Below are 27,582 nucleotides of genomic sequence, written 5' to 3' on the forward strand. Positions count from 1 at the left end.
GACTAGGATGGTAGAAGGTGGGAATTGAACCCCAGTAACCAGCAACCCTCCGATTGCTGGCACGGCCACTCTACCAACTTCGCCACGCCGCCTATATATACACTACCGTTCAAAAGTTTGGGGTCACCCAAACAATTCTGTGGAATAGCCTTCATTTCTAAGAACAAGAATAGACTGTCGAGTTTCAGATGAAAGTTCTCTTTTTCTGGCCATTTTGAGCGTTTAATTGACCCCACAAATGTGATGCTCCAGAAACTCAATCTGCTCAAAGGAAGGTCAGTTTTGTAGCTTCTGTAACGAGCTAAACGGTTTTCAGATGTGTGAACATGATTGCACAAGGGTTTTCTAATCATCAATTAGCCTTCTGAGCCAATGAGCAAACACATTGTACCATTAGAACACTGGAGTGATAGTTGCTGGAAATGGGCCTCTATACACCTATGTAGATATTGCACCAAAAACCAGACATTTGCAGCTAGAATAGTCATTTACCACATTAGCAATGTATAGAGTGTATTTCTTTAAAGTTAAGACTAGTTTAAAGTTATATTCATTGAAAAGTACAGTGCTTTTCCTTCAAAAATAAGGACATTTCAATGTGACCCCAAACTTTTGAACGGTAGTGTGTATATATATATATATATATATATATATATATATATATATATATATATATATATATATATATATATATATATATATATAGGCCACTGAGTAGAAGAAAAAATACACTTGAAATCTAAAACAAGAACCTATTTCCAGAAACAAGATTTATGGTATCAACAGATCTTCCTTACCTCCTAGTGTGTTTTTCTGTGGATCTTTACCTGTAACTTTTCTTGCACGTTTTACTGTATACATTCATGGAGTTAGACGTTACCATCACACATTATTGTTTGCTTGATTTTCCTTTCACGTCCACTTTGTCCTTTAGAGTACCTCCGCAGCATCTCCCTGCCAGTGCCGGTGGTGGTGGAGGACACCAGCAGCAGCAGCGAGTATGGCTCCGTCTCCCCTGACAACGACCTCAACACCAACCCCTTCATCTTCAAGCCCAGCGTCAAGTGCTACAGTGAACGCGACGTCAAGGGGCCCAGATCCCTTTTCCTCAGGTAAAATGAGCCAGAGCATGTTGACACTAACAATCATTTATATTCTAAGGCGTAGGTGTCAAACTCAAGGCCCAGGGGCCAAATCTGACTCGCCACATCATTCTTATGTGCCCCGCCACATCGGTCTATGTGGTTTGCCAAATAACTATGTAACTTAATTTGTACATGGACTGCGCCATAATTTAAATGGCACACTACATAATTCTAATGTGGCCCACCACGTCATTTTATGTCGTCCGCCACTTTATTTTCATACGGCCCTCCACATATTTTATGTGGCCCAAAACATCATTCATGTGGCCTGCAAAAGGCTAGGGGAAAAAAAGCACTTTCTGGCTAAATGTATTTGTTATTTTAATTTTGACAGGAAAATGTTGCACATGCAATTGCATATGTTCTACACTTTAATATTATAATAATCAAAAACAGTTGCCTTTGCATATTGTGTAACAAGGCTATTAAATGTTTATTTTCATATACAGTATATTCCAGCGTTGGCGTTAACGCACTTTTTGTGTCTTTTTACGCATTGAAACCAGAAAGGACGCGAAATCCCGGAAGTCCACGTGTCCAGGGGCACTTTTTTTTTATGTATTAATTTTTACCGATCATCGCTTTCCTCCGACGTTTTGTTTACCATGTTTTCCAAAGTTGAGCTTACCCACCTCGATGCTTTTGATGCATCGGTAGGGGTGAAAATGGCCTTAAATTGAAGATGACAGGAAATGCTATCATTCTGTATGTTCATAGCCAAATTTAATGAACATTTCGATTTAGGATATCCCATGTACAAATATATAAAGGGCATTCTTACTCAACAGCCATACATGTCACACTAAGGGTAGCCGTATAAACAACGCCAACACTGTCATAAACCTGTGCCATATTGTGAAACCATACTAAACAACAATGACAAACACATTTCGGGGGAATATTTGCACCGCAACACAACATAAACACAACAGAACAAATACCCAGAATTCCCTGCAGTACCAAGTCTTTCGGGCTACACTATTTTATTTGGTACAGGGTGTAATTATAAGTGTGACCAGTAGATGGCAGTCAAACATAAGAGATAAGTCTCAAGTAAACAACACCAACATTTTAAATGTCCCATTGAAAATATAGAAGATTACACACGACGCTCAAAAATCTATCAAAATGTTTTAGTAGTAAATATTTTAGTGCAATTTCTAATATAAAGTAGTATAAAGTTCTTACTTATATCTGTCAATAAACTCGCCATGAAAGCGCTAAAACATACCGGTGTAGTGAGTTTACATTATTCACCTTTATGACAACCTTTTTCCAAAACACAATATAGAATGTGAGATACAACAGGATAATGCATACATTTATCATTTGTTTTCAAAACGCTTACCAAAAAGAGTGGGACCCCAAAAATTTACTGTGGGACCCCATTTTTACGACTTGATGGGGTCCCTGGGACCCCATTTTGAAGATTCCTAGCACCAACACTGTATTCACTGTTACAAGTGTCCCTCAGAAGGGCAGCCATTACTGCGACGTGGCCCTCAATAAAAATGAGTTTGACACCCCTGTTCTAAGGTATATTGAATGGCAAGTTATTTCTATCAACATTGCTCTGAGTTACAGTTAGACTTGTTTTTGAACATGCGGTTGCCTATTTCAGCTTGCTTTTTTGTCATCACAATAATTGTTTTGAGGGTTCCAAAAAACACAATTTTAAAATTGGCTCACGAGCGCCACCTTGTAAATTAGTAAATAAATAAAAAATAGCCCCCTCCACCAGTTTCACGTATGGACACAAAAATAGCAGGACATGTCTATCATGACAAGATGCACTTAAAAGTCTCAAGAAGTCATATTTGAAAACAAACAAGTCAGCCATCTTGGTTTCCGTCTGCCATTTTTCGAACAAAAACAGGGGTCGTACTTTAATGGACTCCAGCTAGGGGCTTTGACCAATTGAGCCACAGTTAAAATTACAGATACTAAACAGATGAGCGACGACATATTGCGAAGGAATTTTGCCAACGCCATAAGACGTGGGCATAGCATGGCGCTAAACTTTGATCTAATTGTTTGCCACGAAACACGAAATGTCCATAACTCTGCTCCACAAAATCCGTTATCGATCATAATTGGTAGAAATGACGATGAAGACACCCAGAAGCGCCAGATGTGTCAGTACCTGTTCACACCATTTGTAGTGGGTGGAGCCTGGCGGCGAAAACTGCTGCTCGCCATCACCATTCAAACTGTCATTACGTCGCTTTAAAGTACAACACGACTGCACCGGTGGGTACTTTGTCCTTTTCTACTGAATGTTTCCTGTTTTTTAATTGCATCTCCGGTGGACTTGACATGCCCCCAAACACACTTACGCAAATGACTCATGTGCAACTACGCCAGAACCCATACTGACAGAGAAACAAGTGATGAGACAAAGGGAGAATTAGTGGGGAAAATCTAATATACAATATCCTTTTGAAAGATACTGTATATTAGGGGTGTGGGAAAAAATCGATTCAAATTCGAATCGCAATTCTCACGTTGTGCGATTCAGAATCGATTCTCATTTTTAAAAAATAGATTTTTATTTTTATTTTTAAATGTTTTTATTTATTAATTTTTTTAATTAATCAATCCAACAAAACAATACACAGCAATACCATAACAATGCAATCCAATTCCAAAACCAAACCCGACCCAGCAACACTCAGAACTGCAATAAACAGAGCAATTGAGAGGAGACACAAACACGACACAGAACAAACCAAAAGTAGTGAAACAAAAATGAATATTATCAACAACAGTATCAATATTAGTTACAATTTCAACATAGCAGTGATTAAAAATCCCTCATTGACATTATCATTAGACATTTATGAAAAATTAAAAAAACTAACAATAGTGTCACAGTGGCTTACACTTGCATCGCATCTCATAAGCTTGACAACACACTGTGTCCAATATTTTCACAAAGATAAAATAAGTCATATTTTTGGTTCATTTAATAGTTAAAACAAATTTACATTATTGCAATCAGTTGATAAAACATTGTCCTTTACAATTATAAAAGCTTTTTACAAAAATCTACTACTCTGCTTGCATGTCAGCAGACTGGGGTGGATCCTGCTGAAATCTATGTATTGAATGACTAGAAAATCGTTTTGAATCGTGAAAAAATCGTTTTTGAATCGAAAATCGTGTTGAATTGAAAAAAAATCGATTTTGAATCGAATCGTGGGACACCCAAAGATTCACAGCCCTACTGTATATATATATTTCATAATGGGAAGAAGAGGAAGGACTAAAGGACTGGATTAGACCCCAAGTGAAAATGTGTTTGTGTGTCTGTTTGTGCCCATATTGTGTTGCGCTTTAAAAAAAACCATAATGTTTAAAAAAACAAACATTTGCATAGATCACACCTTGTTGGGTGTACATTTTAATAAGGTACACTTATTAGAGATAAAAAAAGCACTTCTAATTGTGAATAATTTCAATTAATTATGTGCAAAACGCAAATAATCATGATTAAATATTTGAATCGTTCGACAGCCCTAATTCTATTCATCATATTCAACATCAAGAAACCTAATTATATATATTAGGTATAGCTCAGTTGGTAGAGCGGGCGTGCCAGCAACTTGAGGGTTGCAAGTTCGATCCCCGCTTCCGCCATCCTAGTCACTGCCGTTGTGTCCTTGGGCAAGACACTTTACCCACCTGCTCCCAGTGCCACCCACACTGGTTTAAATGTAACTTAGATATTGGGTTTCACTATGTAAAGCGCTTTCAGTCACTTGAGAAAAAGCGCTATATAAATGTAATTTACTTCACTAACTCACTAATTATTAGGGATGTTCCGATCAGGGATTTTTGCTGCTGATTCCGATATCGATCATCCGTGAATGAGATCAGTCGATACCAACACTGACACGATCCCATGTATTAGCTAAAGTTTTCAATTTATTTATGGTGAGTGCTATTGACAGTTTAACAATATAAACAGAATATTTAAACTAGTTCCCTGTTCTCTTTTATTACGTACATTGTTTGAACTAAACAAAGTCAATAGTACACGATAACTAAAAAAATAATAATCTAACTACCGTACTATTGACGACTCATTTAAATCCTTTAGTTTTTGCCCTCTAAATCCTCCTGTGTCCAGGGAATTGTTCCCTGAGTTTGTTAACATTAACAAAAACTACAAAAAAATATTTTAAAAAAAAAAAGAAAATATCGAGCTAATCACTTTAGTATCGGTCATATACTGACATTATCCTTGGTATTGAAAACGTGTGCTGACTGTGACAACGCTGACACACCAACAGTTGTTATATTATCCTCTCGGGAGAGAGAGAGAGAGACTCTCATTCATGGTGTGGTTTCAAGATCGCTTAGCAGTTATCTTAGCTTTTAGCATGCCTGCTCCAGGCTTGTTCTCTGTGTTTAGCCTCGTCCTCCAGTAAAAATGGTAATTGAAATACAAGAAATGCAGTTTATTTGCCGTGATGGAGGTGATTATTATTAGCTTAGGGGAGCGCTCCACACAATTAGCTGCTAGTCGCTTGTCAGCCGTCACGCTAAAAATAAACACTGCGTCAGCCATAGGGGATAGAGGGTGTTTGTGATGGGCATTAAAATACATTAATTGGCAATGGCGATCACTTACTTTTTCATGAAAGTTGGCCGATACTGATCAGTGGCCGATCAATCGGCACGTCCCTACTAATTACTGCTTTTGTCTAATAAGATCGTGCAGAATTTCATGGTTTTTACCAGCATAGGTTTGTTATGTTTTGTTTCTCCTTTCAAGGAATTTCCCATAAAATGAAGCAAACAAAACATTTTTTTGAACAGATAACAAACCTGACACTAATTGACATAATTTGAAAACGTTTGTATACAATTGTATACATTGTGGTCATCTTCTAAGCGCAGTTCACGTGACTCATCTTGAATTTTCAAGGCATTTTTTTAAGCTTATAGATATTACTACTCAGTGGCCTAGTGGTTAGAGCAGTGGTTCTTAACCTGGGTTCGATGGAACCCTTGGGGTTCGGGGAGTCGGGCTCAGGGGTTCGGCGGAGGTCAAGACACACCCGACTCATCGTGTAAATAAAAACTTCTCCCTATCGGCGTATTACGGATACGGCAACAGCAGAAGTCACACTGATTTGCAGGTGTGTAGTTTGTTGTGAGTTTATGCACTGTGTTGGTTTTGTTCTTTGAACAAGGTGATGTTCATGCACGGTTCATTTTGTGCACCAGTAATAAAACATGGTAACACTTAAGTATGGGGAACATATTCGCCATTAATTAGTTGCTTATTAACATGCAAATTAGTAACATATTGACTCTTAACTAGTCATTATTAAGTACTTATTAATTCCTTATTCGGCATGGCTTTATTATAACACTAATCCTCTAACCCTGGCCCTAACCCTCTAACCCTAACCAAATAACTCCAAATTAAGTCTGTGTTACTTAGAATATGTTCCCCTAGTGTCCAAAAAAACTCTAAATTAAGTCTTTGTTACTTAGAATATGTTCCCCATACTAAAGTGTTACCAAAAACATATAACTTTGTCTTGAATTTGAATAAAAACAACATTTTATTTTTCACTAAAGAAGGGTTCGGTGAATGCGCATATGAAACTGGTGGGGTTCGGTACCTCCAACAAGGTTAAGAACCACTGGTTTAGAGTGTCCGCCCTGAGATCGGTAGGTCATGAGTTCAAACCCCGGCCGAGTCATACCAAAGACTATAGAAATGGGACCCATTACCTCCCTGCTTGACACTCAGCATCGAGGGTTGGAATTGGGGGTTAAATCACCAAAAATGATTCCCGGGCGCAGCCACCGCTGCTGCTTACTGCTCCCCTCACCTCCCAGGAGGTGAACAAGGGGATGGGTCAAATGCAGAGGACACGTTTCACCACACCTAGTGTGTGTGTGACAATCATTGGTACTTTAACTTTAACTAAACTTAATTAACACTTTCATGTTTCAGCATCCCGGTCGAGAACTTTGAGGACCACAGTGCCCCCCCATCGCCCGAGGAGAAGGATTCAGGCTTTTTTATGCTGAAGAAGGACAGCGAGAGGCGAGCCACCCTGCACCACATCCTCACAGAGGACCTGGACAAGGTGGTGGCCAACCTGACGGAGGCCCTCACACAGGTGTGCTATGAGACATAGGCGCTTGTATTGCTACACTGAGAAAACTAATTCCCTCTGCCTCCTCCCCATCATCATCGAACCTCTAGGGATCGGAGGAAATGAAGCTGAAGCCTCAGCACATCTCCACTCTGGTGGTCAGCCTGGCCGACTTTGTCCGCATGGCCGACAGGAAAATCATTGCCCGCACGTTGTCTCAACTCAAGCTGGAGCTGGATTTCGATAGCACGGCCATAAGCCAGCTGCAGGTCGTACTGTTCGGCTTCCAGGATGCTGTAAGTATCAAAGTGGAGGCAGCAGTGAAGACCTCAATTAGATTTAACTAGTCCACGTTTGTAGGCTTCACTAATTGTCATTTTACACCAGCATGCTGCCATGTTTCAGCCTTGAAGTCAGCCAGATAAATTTCAAAATAGCCCTTAAAGAGACAATACAAAGGGTTCTCCGTCAGTAATAATGGCCCATCCTGTTAAGGAAAAAAGGTCAGTGTGCATTTAGAAGCAGCACTGCCAGTGAAATGACATAAGTGGATGTTTTCACACTGTCTGGGAAGCCATTGTGTAATCCTGCAGGAAGGTGGCTCTTTGATGCCACCTACTGGTTTAAGAAAGTAGAGGAAAAAAGCCAAGCTAATAGCTCACAGTTTATAGTTCAAAGACTCTCATAAAACTATTTCATTGCTATTTCAGGTGAACAAAGTGTTGCGAAACCACAACATCAAGCCTCACTGGATGTTTGCGCTGGACAACATCCTCCGTAAAGCAGTGCAGACCGCCATCACAATATTGGTGCCAGGTAACAACATCACTCTCACCTAATTGAACGATCATTGTCCCTTTAAGGCTGCCACTGCCGCCTTATCTACAAACCCCGTTTTCATATGAGTTGGGAAATTGTGTTAGATGTAAATATAAACGGAATACAATGATTTGCAAATCCGTTTCAACCCATATTCAATTGAATGCACTACAAAGACAAGATATTTGATGTTCAAACTCATAAACTTTATTTTTTTTGTGGAAATAATAATTAACTTAGAATTTCATGGTTGCAACACGTGCCAAAGTAGTTGGGAAAGGGCATGTTCACCTCTGTGTTACATGGCCTTTCCTTTTAACAACACTCAGTAAACGTTTGGGAACTGAGGAGACACATTCATTTTTTTAAGCTTCTCAGGTGGAATTCTTTCCCATTCTTGCTTGATGTACAGCTTAAGTTGTTCAACAGTCCGGGGGTCTCCGTTGTAATATTTTAGGCTTCATAATGCGCCACACATTTTCAGTGGGAGACAGGTCTGGACTACAGGCAGGCCAGTCTAGTACCCGCACAACCAATTTGCCTGTTCACCTGTGGGATGTTCCAAATAAGTGTTTGATGAGCATTCCTCAACTTTATCAATATTTATTGCCACCTTTCCTAACTTTTTTGTCACGTGTTGCTGGCATCAAATTCTAAAGTTAATGATTATTTGCAACAAAAAAAAAGGTTATCAGTTTGAACTTTAAATATGTTGTCTTTGTACAATATTCAACTGAATATGGGTTGAAAATGATTTGCAAATCATTGTATTCCGTTTATATTTACATCTAACACAATTTCCCAACTCATATGGAAACGGGGTTTGTACAATTTGACTTACAATACGCCTTTTGGGAAGGCTTTAGTGTGTTAAAAAGTGACAAAAATAAGAATGAAGATTGTGTTTTTGGGGATTAAATTATTTATAGGCCATCAAAATATCATAAAATCGGAGTGGAAACTACTGTATTGTCCATGATATGAATTACAATCATATTTGTTCCACTCCAGTCCTGTAGGTGCAGTACCATCTGCTGGAAGTTGTTGGTTATTGCACCATTTGGCCCCAACGCAAGTGGACTGTTGCAAAAAATGTGTGTTTCACTAAGATTTCTGCTTCCTGTTTCTATTATTAAGTAAAAAGCAATAATAAACCATTTTTAAGTTAGACTTTTGGCGGGGGAAAAAAAAATAGAATGTTTACAAACAATATTGACTATGTGTCTTCTTTTTAAGAACATTAGCAATGCAGCATGTAGAAATAATCTGCTTGTTCCAATATTAGTAGGGATGAGTACTGAATTCAGTATTTTTATTGATACCGACAGAAGTCCGTCAGTACTTCCGGGTACCAAGTCACATAAAATCAAATGGTGTCGTATTTTGATACTTTGCAAACTCGGCGCCGGTTCAAGCACTTTGCCGAGAAACAAACAGTCAACACTTAGAGAGGACTCAGCCAGACTGGCTTTAAATAATGTTACAATTTTCAATGCCAACCGAGCAAGAAGAAGGAGCTCAAAAGTAAAATAAGGGTCCACTTTTTTCAAATGCGCTAGCTCAAATCTAGTTTACACTGGATTTGCCATAGACATGCTAAAGGTTAGCATTAGCGATTTTGCATGGCGATTTGGCAACACTAAAATGGTCCCTAGTGTGTGAATGTGAGTGTGAATGTTGTCTGTCAATCTGTGTTGGCCCTGCAATGAGGTGGCGACTTGTCCAGGGTGTACCCTGCCTTCCGCCCAAATGCAGCTGAAATAGGCTCCAGCACCCCCCGCGACCCCTAAAGGGACAAGCGTTAGAAAATGGATGGATGGATCGATTTCAACACCTCCAAATTTGGTAATGAAAACTACAACTAATATGCACATTTCAATCAAACAGCAGGTGGGCAATAGTTACAATAATTACAGTACAAGCACTTTCTAGGGCTCAACAAAAGAAAAGACTAGCACATTCAGCTTAATGGCAAAGACTACTTCCTGGCTAAGGCAGCACATCATACACGAACGTCTCGGTATTGCAACTGCATGCAAAGTCTACTACATAATACAGTACTTACAAACTAGATAACTAGACCGCACTGTTCAGTGTTAAATGTTAAATCAATATTACATATTATAATACTGATTTTTTTTTTAAACAATTAACAATTATTAACCTATTTGAACATACACAAAAGTACCAAAAATTGGTACAACTGAGTATCGAATTTAATTATGAGGATTCATGATGGATGTGAAAGGTACCCATCCTAAATCTGAGTGACAAAGGTAGTATAAAAACTGCTAACAGTTGTAGATGAAGGAAGGACCACAAGGGGCCACTATAAACTAAGTGTAACATGAAAAATGCAACACATGGTAAAAAAAAAAAAAAAATGTAATTCCTTACACGATTTTGCTGGCTTTTTTTGTGAATGTCGTGGCCTAAAATGCCTGATTTTCAAGAAGTGGGAGGGTTTGAGGCGTATCGTTTTCAGTTAAATTGCATCAGCGTGTAATTTTTATGAATTTCTCACAGATGTTTTCAGTGTTTGATTGATTGATTGAGACTTTTATTAGTAGGTTGCACAGTGAAGTACATATTCCGTACAATTGACCACTAAATGGTAACACCCGAATAAGTTTTTCAACTTGTTTAAGTCGGGGTCCAAGTGTGTTTTGTAACCTTAGCACTAAGAAGCTCAGGACTTCAAGACAAGTTAAGAAATATACTTTAATGTATACATAAATGTGAGCAAAGTTTTGGAAACAAATACAGTAATGATGTTTTAACTGTTGTTTGTTGTTTGAGAGAAGCAAATAAAAAAAGATGTTTTAAATACTTTCTTAAATACCTACAGTGAACTTTAAGTAAAAGCTTATACCGTAATTTCCGGACTATAAGCCGCACCTGACTATAAGCCGCACCAGCTAAATTTAGGGGAAAATATAGATTGCTCCATATATAAGCCGCACCCGACTATAAGCCGCAGGGTTTTGATGTGTAATTAGCATAGTATATAGGGGTTCCTGCTACCACGGAGGGGATTGTCGGGAAAGAGATGACTGTTTGGGAACGCAAAGCGTCCCATTTATTAACTATAAATCTTTCAATCATTCAATCAAACTTTCACATCTTTGACATGGCGAACAGCATTCGTGCAGAGTACAAATAATACAACGGTGCAAAGTAATACGAAGTGCTCGCATGTACGTTATCAAAATAACCAGCCTACCGGTATATGAAAAGTCAGTCTTTAATCATTGTGTCATCGTCTTCCTCCTGCGTACTAAAATCACCGAAATCCTCTTCGTCGGTGTCGGAGAAGAACAGGCCGTAAATAAGCCGCAACGTTGTATAAGCCGCAGGGACCAGAACGAGGGGGAAAAGTAGCGGCTTATAGTCCGGAAATTACGGTAATTGTTTAAGAAAAAAAGCAAGATTATTTTATTTGAAAAATTATGTACTGTTATTTTGTCTTCTTCATGCTGTTTTGTTTTCATTCGTGTGTTTAGTTAAGCATTACTATTTCTCACTTGTGTTGACGGTACTTGAACGCACCATATTATTCATGCCGTGAGACATGTTAAACCTATGTGGAAGTTTCGGAATTTGCGTGAATTGATGCAATCGTAACATTGTAAATTCCTGGAGGTTCTGGTTTATTTTACTATACCATAAAATGGCATTTTATAGTACAAGAAGCTTCTTCCTGTAATACCAGGGACATTTGTTTAATTGTATTTTATTAATGAGATGGGAGAGTCTCTTTATGAATGTGCTGAACTCCTGTTTCAGCAGAGTTGTGCCATAGCAGAGTTCTACGCTGACGTTACCTAGCTCAGTGGTCCCCAACCACCGGGCCGCGGCCCGAAACCGGTCCGGGGATCGATTGGTACCGGGCCGCACAAGAAATTAAAAAATAAAAATAAAAAATGTCATTTATTACATCAACATAAAAAACACAAGATACACTTACAATTAGTGCACCAACCCAAAAAACCTCCCTCCCCCATTTACACTCATTCGCACAAAAGGGTTGTTTCTTTCTGTTATTAATATTTCTGGTTCCTACATAACAGTCTGCAGGGATACAGTCCGTAAGCACACATTATTGTATTTTTTATGACAAAAAACAACAATAATAATAAAAAAAAAAAAATTGATAAAATATATATATATATATTACCTTACCACCCCGCCCGTTGTTCTAATCAACAGCGCCTCTGCTGGTCGTAGCCAAGTAGTGCACGCCAATTTGTGTTTATAGTGCAGTTAATCTATACCATATGTGTCAAAGTCAAGGCCCGCGGGCCAGATCCGGCCCGTGAATGAATGATCTATGGCCCCCGGGATGATATTTGATTAGTATTAGAAGCAGCCCGCACCAATACTCCATCAGTGTTGGTGCTAGGAATTTTCAAAATGGGGTCCCAGGGACCCTATCAAGTCATAGAAATGGGGTCCCACTTTTTTGTAAGCGTTTTGAAAACAAATGATAAATGTATGCATTATCCTGTTATATCTCACATTCTATATTGTGTTTGGGAAAAAGGTTGTCATAAACGTTACTTAATTCATTTAAAAAAATAATACAAAAGAAAACACATTTTTATGCAGATTTAAACATATTCAGTTATAAACATTCATTCACTTTCTTCTTTGCTTCATGGATCTAAACTTTAACGCAGCTGGTATTTTTTTCTATATTTTTATTGTAATATTTTCAGAATGTGTTTGTTCTATTTTTGGCCAAAGTAAACAATCTGAAGTTGTATTTGATTTTTAGTTTTAATGCCATGATTTTATTTGTCCGGCCCGCGTGGGCACAGGTTTTCCTCCATGCGGCCCCCGAGCTAAAATGAGTTTGACCCCCCCTGATCTATACTGATTGCTTTATGAAGCAGGCAGCAGTAAAAGTGATGAGAGTGTATGTGTGTGTTAAGAGTTGAGGCCTCACTTCAGCCTGGCCTCAGAGAGCGACGCAGCGGACCAGGACGACGACGACGAGCCTGAGAGGCGAAACTCCGCCCACCAGAGCCGGCCGCCTCCCGCCGTTGCTCACGACGACACGGTGGCCACGTCGGGAGTCAGCACGCTCAGTTCCACGGTGTCGCACGAGTCCCATAACACGCAGCACTCTGTGAGCATGGAGCTGGGCAGAATGAAGCTGGAGACCAACAGGTTGGCGTCTACTGGGATTAGGAACATTGATCAACAAGTATAGGCTTGTTAATGCTGAAATAGAATACATGTTACTGTAGGTTGCTGGAACAGCTTCTGGAGAAGGAGCGAGAGTACCAGGCTGTTCTTCAACAAGTTCTGGGGGAGAGAGAGCAGGAGATCAGACTACTGCGGCTGCGTAAAGGTACCGTATTTTCCGGAGTATAAATCGCTCCGGAGCATAAGTCGCACCGGCCGAAAATGCATAATAAAGAAGGAAAAAAACATATATAAGTCGCACTGGAGTATAAGTCGTATTTTTGGGGGAAATTTATTTGATAAAACCCAACACCAAGAATAGACATTTGAAAGGCAATTTAAAATAAATAAAGAATAGTGAACAACAGGCTGAATAAGTGTACGTTATATGACGCATAAATAACCAACTGAGAACGTGCCTGGTATGTTAACGTAACATATTATGGTAAGAGTCATTCAAATAACTATAACATATAGGACATGCTATACGTTTACCAAACAATCTGTCACTCCTAATCGCTAAATCCCATGAAATCTTATACGTCTAGTCTCTTACATGAATGAGCTAAATAATATTATTTGATATTTTACAGTAATGTGTTAATCATTTCACACATAAGTCGCTCCTGAGTATAAGTCGCACCCCCGGCCAAACTGTGAAAAAAAACTGCGACTTATAGTCCGAAAAATAAGGTATACAAGTACTGAGACACTTTCTAGCCTGACTTCTAAGGCACTCCTTTGGTGCCTCCAACTTTACGGCAACAGTCAAGAAAAGGGCCTTTTTTGTTCCATCATGATTTTCAACCAATGCACAAAAAGTCACAGAACCCAAACCTTCAACCGCATCAAACACTTTTGAGTTAAACTAGAAAAGAGTTGAAGAGCCAGAAGGGTCAACATCACTTGGTTGTCAAACGTTTTAATACCAAGTCGATACCAACACGCAAAATACAGTATCGTCACTACCACATACTGTACATTTTTTGTCAGAGCCTACTGCTTTAAAAACAATTTGCCAGTGTTTCCATATGATAGCTTATACATAGAGATGTCCGATAATATCGGCCGATAAATGCTTTAAAATGTAATATCGGAAATTATCGGTATCGGTTTCAAAAAGAAAAATTCATGACTTTTTAAAACGCCGCAGTACAGAGCAGTTGCGTCTCCCAGTCAGCAGCCCCTCCCCTCTCCCCTCTCCCCTCTCCCACACACAACACAGGAGTTGCAGCACGACTGCATCATGAGCGGTTTACTGGCGACGCTTGATGACCTCATCTAACCGCCGCGAGCGGAGCATAACAACAACAAGAGTGTGTTGTTGCCGGTGCTGTAGCCGTGGCTATCAAGCGAGCTTGCTCGGTGACTGACTAACGACACCATGTCTATGGTTTGGGGTTATTTTAAAGTGTGTCCGACGGATAAAAAACTGGCAATTTGCAATGACTGCAAAAAGTTGGTTACGCGAGGAGGAACCAATACGTCTTCCTTTAATACGAGCAATTTAATCTCCCACCTCTTCAAGAATCATAAGGAGATACACGATGAATACAAGCGGAAGATGGATGGAAAGTAGTACCACACAGTTGTCGCTTAAAGACTCCGCCGAGAATAAACAAAAATACAACAAAAAACACCCCAGGGCGAAAGCCCAAGTTGTGGCCTGTCTCAACGCTGCATTTCAGAAGCTCTGACTGACTGGTAGGCCACTTCAAGCACTCACCACTAGCTTGCAGCACATTTGTGTTACTCATACAAATACGTTAGAGCAGGGCAGATTGAGCCCAGTTTATAATTTCCTGTTATACAGTATGCCAGGCAGTCTTGCACTAAAGGAGGACTATGTTATTGTTTACTTTATTACTCATTAATAAAGTACTTATTACTTTATTAATACTTATTACTATACTCTGGACTGAAGCTGTGTGCCTTCATGCTTTTTGTAGCTGTTGTTTTGAGGCATGTTTAAAAAAATAATAATAATAATGCACTTTGTGAAAGTCAAAGTGTAGTATTTCCCATAGTTGTAGTGGGTATCAGGATTATCTCAGGGAGAGCATGTCCCAAATTCCAAGATGCTGTTTTGAGGCATGTTAAAAAAAAGAATGCACTTTGTGACCTCAATAATAAATATGGCAGTGTCATGTTGGCACTTTTTTTCATAACTTGAGTTGAAGTTGTTCTCTTATTTTGGAAAACCTTGTAACATTGTTTAATGCATCCAGCGGGGCATCACAACAAAATTAGGCATGATAATGTGTTAATTCCACAACTGTATATATCGGTATCGGTTGATATCGGAATCGGTAATTATGAGTTGGACAATATCGGATATCGTCAAAAAAGCCATTATCGGACATCTCTACTTATGCATGGAGGCCTGTCATGAATGCGAAATTTGTTATTTCCGGTTTGCCCTCGCTCATAAACAAATAATAATGGAAGTGTGGCAGTGTAGCATAACTGCAGCTCTGGCATAACGCAGCTTGACAACACACTTATTGCCAGACAATAAGTCGTAGCACTTTAGCGACTTTTAGCCTGATCTACTAAGATCCAAATAACACGCGCCTAACAACGTGGAGAAACTATATAATTGTGTGAACTATTAGTGGGCGTGTAGCTTGTGATCTACTAAGACTGTGTGTACAATTGATAACTTGTGCAGACTGCCTTATTTAAATGAGGTTTTTGCGTGTACCATGGAGACACTCATTTACTGCACATTCATGTTACCATGCTCCTACCTGCTGGTTTTGAAACATGCAGCGCAAATGTACCACTTTTTCTGGGCATTTTAGGAGCAGTCTTGCAGTGCGATCTACAATGGAACTCACATACATGAGAGGGGTTGCCACTCACTGCCAGCGTGTGATCCGGACGCAAGAAAATGCATATTGCAATAAGTATTTATTATATACATGAAAAAATGAACGTCATTAAAAGAATGCCAGCAGACACCAAAACCCATCAGTTGAATTCATTTTAATCAGCCCCTTAAGTCATCCAGCAGCTATAAAATTATAAAACGATATTGCTGCTGAATAGACAGTACGTCTAAAATGTTTATTTTTCACAGTCCATATATGTTGATCAGCATAGATTGGACGGGGCTGCATCGCGATCGCCATTTTCCCACAACCATTTCTGCACATCTGCCAGTTCAGTGTTTCCCATAAACTGCCAAGATACCTGTGGCGGTGGGGGCGTGGCTACGGGCGTGGCTATGGGCGTGGTCACCATGACATAATCGCGTAATTTGCATAATTTACTACAATGATTTGATTTTCTCTAAAAAGGCTAAAAAAATGTATACTTACTAATTAATAATAACAGTTTTGTTTTAAACGTCCATCCATCCATCCATTTTACAATATAATTACAACACTTTATGTACATATTCATATACAGATTTGAACAATAAGTTATTCACTGAAATATATTTATTAATTGTGGTTCTTACAAAAAATATATCTTATAAAATATATAAGCTAAAATGTCTCAAAGCTCTGCCTCTTTAATTAGTGCATACTAAATAATTTAACTTTAGCCTACTACTACAACCATATTATTTACCAGCAACATAAAGTGAAACAGAGGCAGAGGTGTCCTGCCACAGTCAGTAACAAATAAACAGAAAACAGTAGTGTTGGTAGATAGACACAGAGCTTCATCAAACATCTGATCCACTGAACAAAGTGCTCCAAAAATCTTGAACTTTAGACTGCCATCAGTTTTACTCCCTACACTTAACCATGTGTTTCCTACTGCCTGCAGACTTTGCACCCTTTGTTATATACACATGTTGTGTTTCTAATATAAATACATTTAATAAAGTCAAATACAAATAAGGCAACAAGAGAAGTATCCTACACTTCTCTTCTGTAAAGTAAATCTGAACAGCCGATATGGGCATCTACATCAACTATATGATTTGCCTGAGAAGCTGGAGAGAAGAAAAAAAAAAATGTTTTAATTTTTTTTTTTTTTTTTTTTTTTTTTTCTTTTAATTTGTGGCGGACGTAATTCTTTCGTGGCGGGCCGCCACAAATAAATGAATGTGTGGGAAACACTGCAGTTTGCAAGTCCTTTCTACATATAACAAATATAGATGCAAAACAGCTCCCGCAGTTGAGTTTTAGTCTTGATAAATCACACTATGTGTGCTAAAGAATTATGTTTGCATTTTCTTCTCCCAGTATTGTGGGCGTTCTAATGATCAGCATATATTCTGCATATATTCATGAAGACAGACATGCTAAATGGATTGCGCTCCTTAGTTTGTTTACTTAATGGGGCTGTTTGCAACATTTACACAGAGGGCGTCAACTTTCCAGTGTATTTTACTTAGTGTACCCCCGCCCTCTTACGGCTTCTCTTATGTAATGACGTTAATTACGTATGTACGTAACACATGCACATGCACGCACATTAGCTTTAGGCGTTGTTAGCTAATAATAGCCATTTTGGTGGCTAACGTAAGCTGTCATTGAGTGTATATTCTATCATAACAACATGACTGCAAATTGGAGCTGTCCGATAATGGCTTTTTTTCCCGATATTCCGATATTGTCCAACTCTTAGTTACCGATTCCGATATCAACCGATACCGATATATACAGTCGTGGAATTAACACATTATTATGCCTAATTTTGTTGTGATGCCCCGCTGGATGCATTAAACAATGTAACAAGGTTTTCCAAAATAAATCAACTCAAGTTATGGAAAAAAAATGCCAACATGGCACTGCCATATTTATTATTGAAGTCACAAAGTACATTATTTTTTTTAACATGCCTCAAAACAGCAGCTTGGAATTTGGGACATGCTCTCCCTGAGAGAGCATGAGGAGGTTGAGGTGGGCGGGGTTGGGGAGGGGGGGCTTGAAGTGGGGCGGGGTTTGGGGGGTAGCGGGGAGTGTATATTGTAGCGTCCCGGAAGAGTTAGTGCTACAAGGGGTTCTGGGTATTTGTTCTGTTGTGTTTATGTTGTGTTACGGTGCGGATGTTCTCCCGAAATGTGTTTGTCATTCTTGTTTGGTGTGGGTTCACAGTGTGGCGCATATTTGTAACAGTGTTAAAGTTGTTTATACAGCCACCCTTAGTGTGACCTGTATGGCTGTTGACCAAGTATGCTTGCATTCACTTGTGTGTGTGAAAAGCCGTAGATATTATGTGATTGGGCCGGCACGCAAAGGCAGTGCCTTTAAGGTGTGTACCACTCCGTACAGCGGCGTTTTAAAAAGTCATAAATTTTACTTTTTGAAACCGATAATTTCCGATATTACATTTTAAAGCATTTATCGGCCGATAATATCAGCAGTCCGATATTATCGGACATCTCTACTGCAAATTGTTTGTTGCTTCTCTTGGACTGCGTTTGTATGTGTGCACGAGTCGCAGGACTGGGTGAGTGACCGCCATAAACACCAATAATTTTATTTGGGCCGGTAAAAAAATGTTTATTACATAAACTTTGTAATTGTGAAAAAATTCTGACAATTGTCTTACAAATGTGTTCTGTTAAAGCACTAATGGTAACCATAAGCTAGCCGGTGGTGTTCTTGTTGTATTTTTTTGCTTTGAAAAATGTTACAGACCCTTTATGAGACGCAATCCTCTGCGCACAAGTTTAGTAGATCAGCTTTGCGTGTGCTATCAAGTTTGCACATGTTTTAATACACACACACCTTTAGTGCAGTCGATCTTTGGGGCCCTACCAGTCAATCGAGAAACTATTAGAAAATACAATATTGTATTAATATGACATCAGTGACACCCTAACCCGAGGAATGATCAACAAACCCACCAACAGGCATTAATTTTAACCCTTGAACACGCCTCGCCTCTCTTTCTTCAGCCTCTCATCCTCCAGCTCTCGACACTGCGGCCACACCCCTTGAGCACACTTCACCCGCTCGTCTCGCAAACGCGCATGGCGTGACGTGCACAAAAATCATCAAGCTGCAACAATGCATTACGGTTGACTGCTGCAACGCATCGGACATTTTCTAGCATCTTCATGCATGCGATGACTGGCCTTTTGGGGACGCGTCATTAGAAAAGCGCCCACACTTTCTGGGCAGCAATCAACCGGCTTTCTCTCTCCAGTTATGCGGTGCTCTGCTGGAAGTTCTGCCACGTCTTCCACAAAGTGTAAGGTTCTGTAAAGTTGAGCGGTTCGTCGGGACTTGCCGCCATCAGGCCGAGGCCCGTCCGTTGGTCATGAGACCCACTGTGATCATCATCATCACTCGACTGCAACAGGAAGCTAACAAGCCAAATACTACAATCCGTGAACATTGCTCCAAAGTACTGATTTTGTGTTGATTTATATACAAAAGTAAACATTGACATGTGCAAAGGCAGTAATATATGATAAAACAAGGCGGCAGCTAAAGAAGGACTTCCCCGTCAATCCTCTCTTAATCCCAAAGGAAAAACCTGCCAGGTGAACAGCTGATTTTACTACTTCCGGTGCTGACGTAACCTGACTCGCGTCCCGTATGTGACCACAGGACGAACAAATATACTACAGTACTCGGACTATAGTGGCTATAAACAGTTAGCTTCTACAGCAGGGATTCTCAAAGTGTGGCAAAGGGGCCATCTGTGATCTGTGACGTGTTTGTCATTGGCCCTGGGGACATTACAAAAAACAAAAAAAACACCAGCAAAATTTGAGAAAACAGCTAGAAGCACAATGAGAAAAAAACATAAATCTTGACTTCAGCTAATAATAAAACCACAAAGGTTTGTCTTTAAAAAACAAACAAAAAAAATAAAATGTTTAATAATATTATATATATATATATATATATATATATATATATATATATATATATATATATATATATATATATATATATATATATATATATATATATATATATATATATATATATATATATATATACTGTATGTATATATATATATATATATATATATATATATATATATATATATATATATATATATATATATACTGTATGTATATATATATATATATATATATATATATATATATATATATATATATATATATATATATACTGTATGTATATATATATATATATATATATATATATATATATATATATATATATATATATATATATATATATATATATATATACTGTATGTATATATGTATGTGTTGCTGTGGTTTACCCGTTAAACAGTGCTCAATACCGGTGTAGAGCGGAATATTCCTTAGATCAGAAAAAATACACGGAGGCAATTTCATCCCTACAGGTCTGTTTCACAGGTTTCCCTGCTCTATAAACTCCCATGAAGAGCAGGGAAACCTGTGAAACAGACCTTTAGGGATAAACTAGCCTCTGTGTATTTTTTCCTGACCTAAGGAATATATATATATGGGGTAGATTTTGCTCTGGTTTTTGGCTGAAACCAGGTATCTGGGGCTCGAAAAGGTTGGTGACCACTGCTTTTGTAGGTCAGGCCCTTTAGCGAGTAGAGGTGCCTGTGGAATATAAGTAAAAAATAGTTATCTCTTGCGTCATGGATTTAGTCAGTAATTAAATAAAACAATCCGGAAAGTATTCGCCGCACGAATGAGAAAGGAGATCCGCCACCACAAGCCCATTGGAGTGTGCATTACCTCAGAATGCAGAAATTAGTGTAAGGAAAACCACACTTAGAGACACTTATGTCTTTTTGCAACACTTTAAAGACACCACGTGTTGACTTCTTTCATCAGGAAGGCAAAGTGTAGCCTCGAGGCCATTTGCTGAACGCAGTGCTTTTTTATGGGTCACTGGCACATTGTAGAAATGTTTTTAAATATGTAAAAACGGGAAAAATAGAGCACCGTAATGGGAAAAAGGCTGAAATATTGCTACTAATAACCGATAAAATGTTTGTCTGTTTCATTACAGATTACATAATAACGTTACCACCATATTGAAAAAATATGAGGAACAAATGTTTGTTTTATCCACTTGAAGGCTCCACATCACTGCTGTTCTTTTTACAATGTAAAATAGTATTAATATAATACGCATACAGTACAGGCCAACAATTTGGACACACCTTCTCATTCAATGCGTTTTCTTTATTTTCATGACTATTTACATTGTAGATTGTCACTGAAGGCATCAAAACTATGAATGAACACATGTGGGCTCTGTACCGAGGATGTCGTTGTGGCTTGTACAGCCCTTTGAGACACTTGTGATTTAGGGCTATATAAATAAACATTGATTGATTGATTGATTGATTGATTGATGTGGAGTTATGTACTCAACAAAAAAGGGTGAAATAACTGAAAACATGTTTTTTATTCTAGTTTCTTTAAAATAGCCACCCTTTGCACTGAATACTGCTTTGCACACTCTTGGCATTCTCTCGATGAGCTTCAAGAGGTAGTCACCTGAAAGGGTTTTCACTTCATTGGTGTCACAGTTTTGATGCCTTCAGTGACAATCTACAATGTAAATAGTCATGAAAATAAAGAAAACGCATTGAAATGAGAAGGTGTGTCCAAACTTTTGGCCTGTACTGTATATATAATACTATTGTTGCATTTATAAGCACAGTATTGTTTGTTTTGATATACTATGAAACCCCTGCTGTTCTTTTTTGAATGTACATCTTGGCAGCTCATAGTACATTTAGAATTCTGAGCAAAAAGATGTGGAAGCACAGTTATCAATAAAGTAGGGAATTTAAAAGTACGTGGGTATATTTTTTTTTTTTTCATCGTTGTACCAAAAATCATGGAAATTCTTTGGAAGTGGTATCGACTACTGAAAGTTGAGTATCGTGACAACCCTACTCACAAGTGGACATACATTCACATTTCAAACTATTCCCAAGAGTGGACTTCATGTTGGTGTAAAACTTATGTCCATGTGTCCCAATATGTTGATCATATCCTATCTTGGTCGTGTTTTCTGCAGAGACTGCATGTGATCCCCCAGAAGGACGGACGGATCTACCTGCCAAAAAGCAAGAAGACACAGAGCTGAGCAGCTGGCTGAGGCTTTACGGCGCAGACCAGGACGCCGTAGATGCGGTATTGGGATCTGCTTCTACCTTTTGAAAGAGAAGATCTTGAGTGTCACGCTTCAGTTGTGAATCCTTTTACTGTTTCTTTCTAGATACTCAATGAGGAGTATACGTTGAATGACATCCTCAATGATGTCACAAGAGATGATCTGAAGAGTCTCAGACTGAGGTAATGCAGCAGTGGGCCACACTCGCTTTTCAACGCCTATTTTGCACGAAAATTTGTTAAATTGGGCACTTTACTTATGGTCGTATGGCCAAGGATCCCACTTCTGACACCATTTGCTACAGACCTCTGGGGGAAAACTCTCAAACTAGATTTGAACCATCATCATCATAATCACCGAGCCTCACCCCTCAAGATCTATCACAATAGGGTCACTTGTCCCATGGGTCTTTCAAACTAGGCATGTCACAGATGATCTAATGACAATTAAAAATGGCTTAACACGCGAAGTCCCAGAGAAGGGTCAATTGACATTTTTACCTAGAAAACACACAAGAGGGTCATTTGACCCCTAGTCCCCCCTGTGGACACTCCTTTTGTTATGAAAATGTGGCTGTTAGTGGCACACGGCAGGGGGCCACTTGAGCCTGTGTGGGGGAGGGGACCTTACAGCTCAAGCTTTAGTTCTGAGGTAGGTTGTGTGTGTTTTTGCAAGGATCAACAGAATGAAGGGATCAACACTCTGACATTTATTGTTAAAAAAAATACAAAACAAAACATATTTACAAAGAATGAAAAAGCAACTGTTTTCCCAGTTTTGGTGTGGAGGGTTGTTGCAGAAGCAATTGTTATTTTTGTGTGCCAAAAATAGTTTAAAAAAAAAATTTACAAAGAAAAAAGCATATTTACAAAGAATGAAAAACCATGTCCATGTAAACGTGACTGACATACATTTGAGCAGTCACTCACAATCCTGGCACTGCCATTGCTCCTTTCGGCATTTCCCACATGTATAATTTTTCTGTCTACCTAGACAAACTGCCCCTAACAGCCTCATTACCATAACAAAATGAGTGATTAGTGTATTCGGGAAAAGCGTCGGGCCAAATGACCCCTCTCTGGGTCTTCTAGGTAGACAGAAAAATGCTGGGACTTCTAGTGTTAAACAACTAGCACCCTAAACCTGGATTTGAACCCAGATCTTGTGGGTTGTGCAGTCACATCTCCGGTCATCATCAGGGTGTGTCACAGTGAGGTCACTTGTCGCAGTAGTCCTTTAAACTAAGCGCACCACAAAATTACTCCACAGCTAAAGCTAAACATCCCATTTCTGACACCATTTGCTGCATAACTTGAAGGACTATCACCCTGAACCTGGATTTGAACCCACATCTATTGGGTTGGGTGGGCACATCTCCAGTCATCATCCGGGTGTGTCACAGTGGGTTCATTCGCCACAGGATTCCTTCAAACTAAGCACACCACACATTAGTCCACAGCTAAAGATCCCACTTCTGACACCATTTCCTACATCAGTTGGGTTGTGCAGAACCGTCATCATTAGGATATGCAATGAGTCCCTTGTCGCAGCAGTCCCTCAAACTAAGCACACCACAAATTACACCACAGCTAAAGATCCCACTTCTGACACTATTTGCCACATAACTCGAAGGACTAGCAGCCGAACCTGGATTTGAACCCACATCTATTGGGTTGGGTTGGTACATTTCCAGTCAGCATCAGGGTGTGTCACAGTGAGGTCACTTGTCACTGCAGTCCATCAATCTAAGCACACTACAAATTACTCTACAGCTAAAGATCCCACTTCTGACACTATTTGCCACATAACTCGAAGGGCTAGCACCCGAACCTGGATTTGAACCCACATCTATTGGGTTGGGTTGGTACATTTCCAGTCAGCATCAGGGTGTGTCACAGTGGGGTCACTTGTCACAGCAGTCCATCAATCTAAGCACACTACAAATTACACCACAGCTGAAGATCAATTTGCCTCAAAACTTATAGGAAAAACACCTAAATCTGTTGGGTTGGAAAGTCACGACGCCAGTTCACCGAACTAGTGTCCCCTTCAGGAAGTGGCCCACACATGTTCACCAATCGCACTCACTTATCAGGGCCTATTTCGTCCTAAAATTCTTTCAAACTGGGGACTTCACTGATGGGCCATGGCTAAAAATTCCACCTCTGACTCCATTTGCCACAAGTCTAGAAGAAGAAAGGAAACGCTCTTAATTGGATTTGACCCATTGGTTAATTGGGTTTCAAAGCCTATACATCATTCAAACAAAATCTCAACATCTCCAATGCGATACAGTTATTGGTGTTGAAATTCACTATATTGCCAAAAGTATTTGGCCACCTGCCCTGACTCACATATGAACTTGAAGTGCCATCCCATTCCTAACCCATATGGTTCAATATGATGTCGGTCCACCTTTTGCAGCTATTACAGCTTCAACTCTTCTGGGAAGGCTGTCCACAAGGTTGCGGAGTGTGTTTATAGGAAATTTCAACCATTCTTCCTAAAGCGCATTGGTGAGGTCACACACTGATGTTGGTCGAGAAGGCCTGGCTCTGTCTTTATTCTAATTCATCCCAAAGGTGTTCAATCGGGTTCAGGTCAGGACTCTGTGCAGGCCAGTCAAGTTCATCCACACCAGACTCTGTCATCTATGTCTTTATGGAATTCTCCAAAATGTTTTGGTATCCTGGAGCATTCAAAGTTCCTTTGACTGGAACTAAGGGGCCAAGCCCAACTTCTGAAAAGCAACCCCACACCTTATTTCCTCCTCCACCAAATATCACACTCGGCACAATGCAGTCCGAAATGCACCGTTCTCCTGGCGACCTCCAAACCCAGACTTGTCCATCAGAGCTCCTGAGAGCGGCCCATTTTTCACAAATGTTCATAGAAACAGTCTCCATGCTTAAGTGCTTGATTTTATACACCTGTGGCCTGGCCAAGTGATTCGGACACCTGATTCTGATCATTTGGATGGGTGGCCAAATACTTTTGGCAATATAGTGGAGGTGTATCAATTCCTTTATCTCACAGTGTTCCTCATTGTGTTTGTGTCTCATGCAGAGGCGGAATCTTGTGCAAACTTTGGAAGGCCATCACAGATCACCGACACAAGCCCACCTGAGGCCTTAAGTGGGGACCACCTCTCTTGAGAAGCCAGGACACCTCAGTATTCTCCTCAATAATACCTCAGTATTTATTAGAACAACCTGTGTTTGGAGCACGGCGACCGCTTTCCAGCCACGCTAACCTTTTTTTCCCTTGGTCGTGTGGGGTGATGGTTTTTGAAAATGTCCCTTTGTCAAGTGCCACTATAGCGTCGACGCGCCTTATCGCCATCAATGACTTTTACCGGTAGTTTTCTTCGTTAACCCGTGAAATGTCGCACAGAACAATTGTTCCTGTCTTAACGTGCTGAAACGTTTACAATATCTAAAGACTGACTGTTTGTAGCCTGAGATACAAAATTACTACATGAAAATATTTCATTTTCATTCATAATTTTATTGTAGACGTCACATCCTGTTTTTTTTATTTATTATTGAATTGCTATGAGAATCCGAAGGATGTCAATGCATGCCCTTTTGTTTTGTTTTTTAACATTACTGCAACTAATTTAAATTTCCTTTTTCACATTTCACAAACGTGTAAATATTGTGTATTATCTTCAAATTATATGAACTGCGTTGCGTACATGTACTTGATATTATTATACTTGTTGCAAATTTTCCATGTGGACTGGATGTCTATGCTTATGTGCTATCGTTGGAGTTTCTAAGGTCATATCATAGGATAATACTAATGTACTACTTATCACATTGTTTTCATCATGTTTACACTGATTGTTTTTCACTTTTATTAGTATGATTTAACCTGCTGTTTGTTGGAAGGAACGTTTAAACATTTTTATACTTACAAGAGTTTATTTTAAACCACACTGTCAGAAAAAAACAGGAAAAATCAAGAAGCTGCGTGTCCATGTTGTTTCATATTTAAGATGATTCAAAAATGTGCACTGTATGTTGTATTGTTAAAATAAAAGTTTTGATTATGAAAGAGTGAAAATGTAAAAATAAGAGTACTACACTTCCATTAGTGTACTAGACAGTATATTGTAGTAGTTACTCATATTCAAGGAAAAATCAACATAAACATGACTAAAGATTCTAAAAAAAAAGGTTTTGTTTAAATTTTCTTTTTGTATAATTTTTTGATTTTATTATTATAATATATTTAAATAAGTAATATATAATACTAATGTTTCTTTATTGAGAAATACAGTTGGGGATTGCATGTTCATAAGAGTTGTGCATTATTACCAAGAATCATGACAACAATAGCTAATGAATATAAATACTCTGTATTATTTTTCTCCAAGAGACTTATGTTTTTAAACTTGTTTTTATTTTTAGGTTGTCTAATGTCACAAATGATTATATATAGGATAATACTAATTTACTACTTTAGTAATTAGGGAAAAAAACAACATAAACATGTCCAAACATTCCTCCAAAAATGTTTCATTTAAAATTGCATTTCCTTTTTGATTGTATTAGTATTGTATTTTTTTTTTAAATTGTTGTATAATATTATTATATATAATTTTAAAAATTGAATTCAAAACATATTGTAAGTGATTCTTCATTTTGTTCTTAACAAAATAGTTTCGCATTGTTATCGATAATGACAATAATAACTAATGTACACATAGGCTATACTGCAACTTCTTGAAATGTTTTAAAACATTTTTAAAATTTGGTTTTTCAGATGTTCTAATGTGGCACATTATGATAATATATGGGATAATGCTAATTTACTAATTTAGTAGTTAGGAAAAAAACAACATAAACATGACCAAACATTCTTCCCAAAAATGTTGATTATAAATATACATGTCCTTTTTTTTTTAATTGTTTTTGGATTTTAATTATTAGTAATAATATTTGTTTTCATAATGATATGATAATATTTATTTATTTAAATAAAAATGCATTTAAATAAATATGTATGTTTTCACTTTGTTCATAACAAGTGCTTTGCATTGTTATTATTATTATTTTATTATAATGACGATAATATATACATTTACCGCAACTACTGTCACGGTCCAGGCGCATTCCAATGCGCATTCATCTGTGCGCACCTACAAGAGCGCACCTGCGGGCGCCTCTCCTGCAGGAGCTGCGCCGGTGCACAGCTGCAATCAATCAGCAATCAACACACCTAAAGCTGAGGATGAGACCTGTCTTCATAAGCCAGCACAACCTCCTCTCCCGGGGCCAG

The 27,582-nt window shown here is 38.8% G+C and overlaps 1 protein-coding gene across 1 annotated transcript in view; it reads left to right on the forward strand.

Moving 5' to 3' along the window:
* map3k5 (mitogen-activated protein kinase kinase kinase 5) overlaps positions 1-26,797 on the forward strand; it is a 182,078-nt gene extending 155,281 nt beyond the window's left edge. Inside the window, exons 22-30 of the mRNA XM_062033981.1 lie at positions 935-1,112; positions 7,123-7,291; positions 7,378-7,563; positions 7,978-8,083; positions 13,021-13,258; positions 13,339-13,442; positions 22,201-22,316; positions 22,402-22,478; positions 25,363-26,797. Coding sequence (XP_061889965.1) covers positions 935-1,112; positions 7,123-7,291; positions 7,378-7,563; positions 7,978-8,083; positions 13,021-13,258; positions 13,339-13,442; positions 22,201-22,316; positions 22,402-22,478; positions 25,363-25,423 — 1,235 coding nt within the window. The 3' untranslated portion in view covers positions 25,424-26,797. The remainder of the gene's footprint in view (positions 1-934; positions 1,113-7,122; positions 7,292-7,377; positions 7,564-7,977; positions 8,084-13,020; positions 13,259-13,338; positions 13,443-22,200; positions 22,317-22,401; positions 22,479-25,362) is intronic.
* The last annotated feature ends 785 nt before the right edge of the window (positions 26,798-27,582 follow it).

The sequence above is a fragment of the Entelurus aequoreus genome, linkage group LG23 (assembly GCF_033978785.1).
Source record: "Entelurus aequoreus isolate RoL-2023_Sb linkage group LG23, RoL_Eaeq_v1.1, whole genome shotgun sequence".
NCBI classification, from domain to species: domain Eukaryota; kingdom Metazoa; phylum Chordata; class Actinopteri; order Syngnathiformes; family Syngnathidae; genus Entelurus; species Entelurus aequoreus.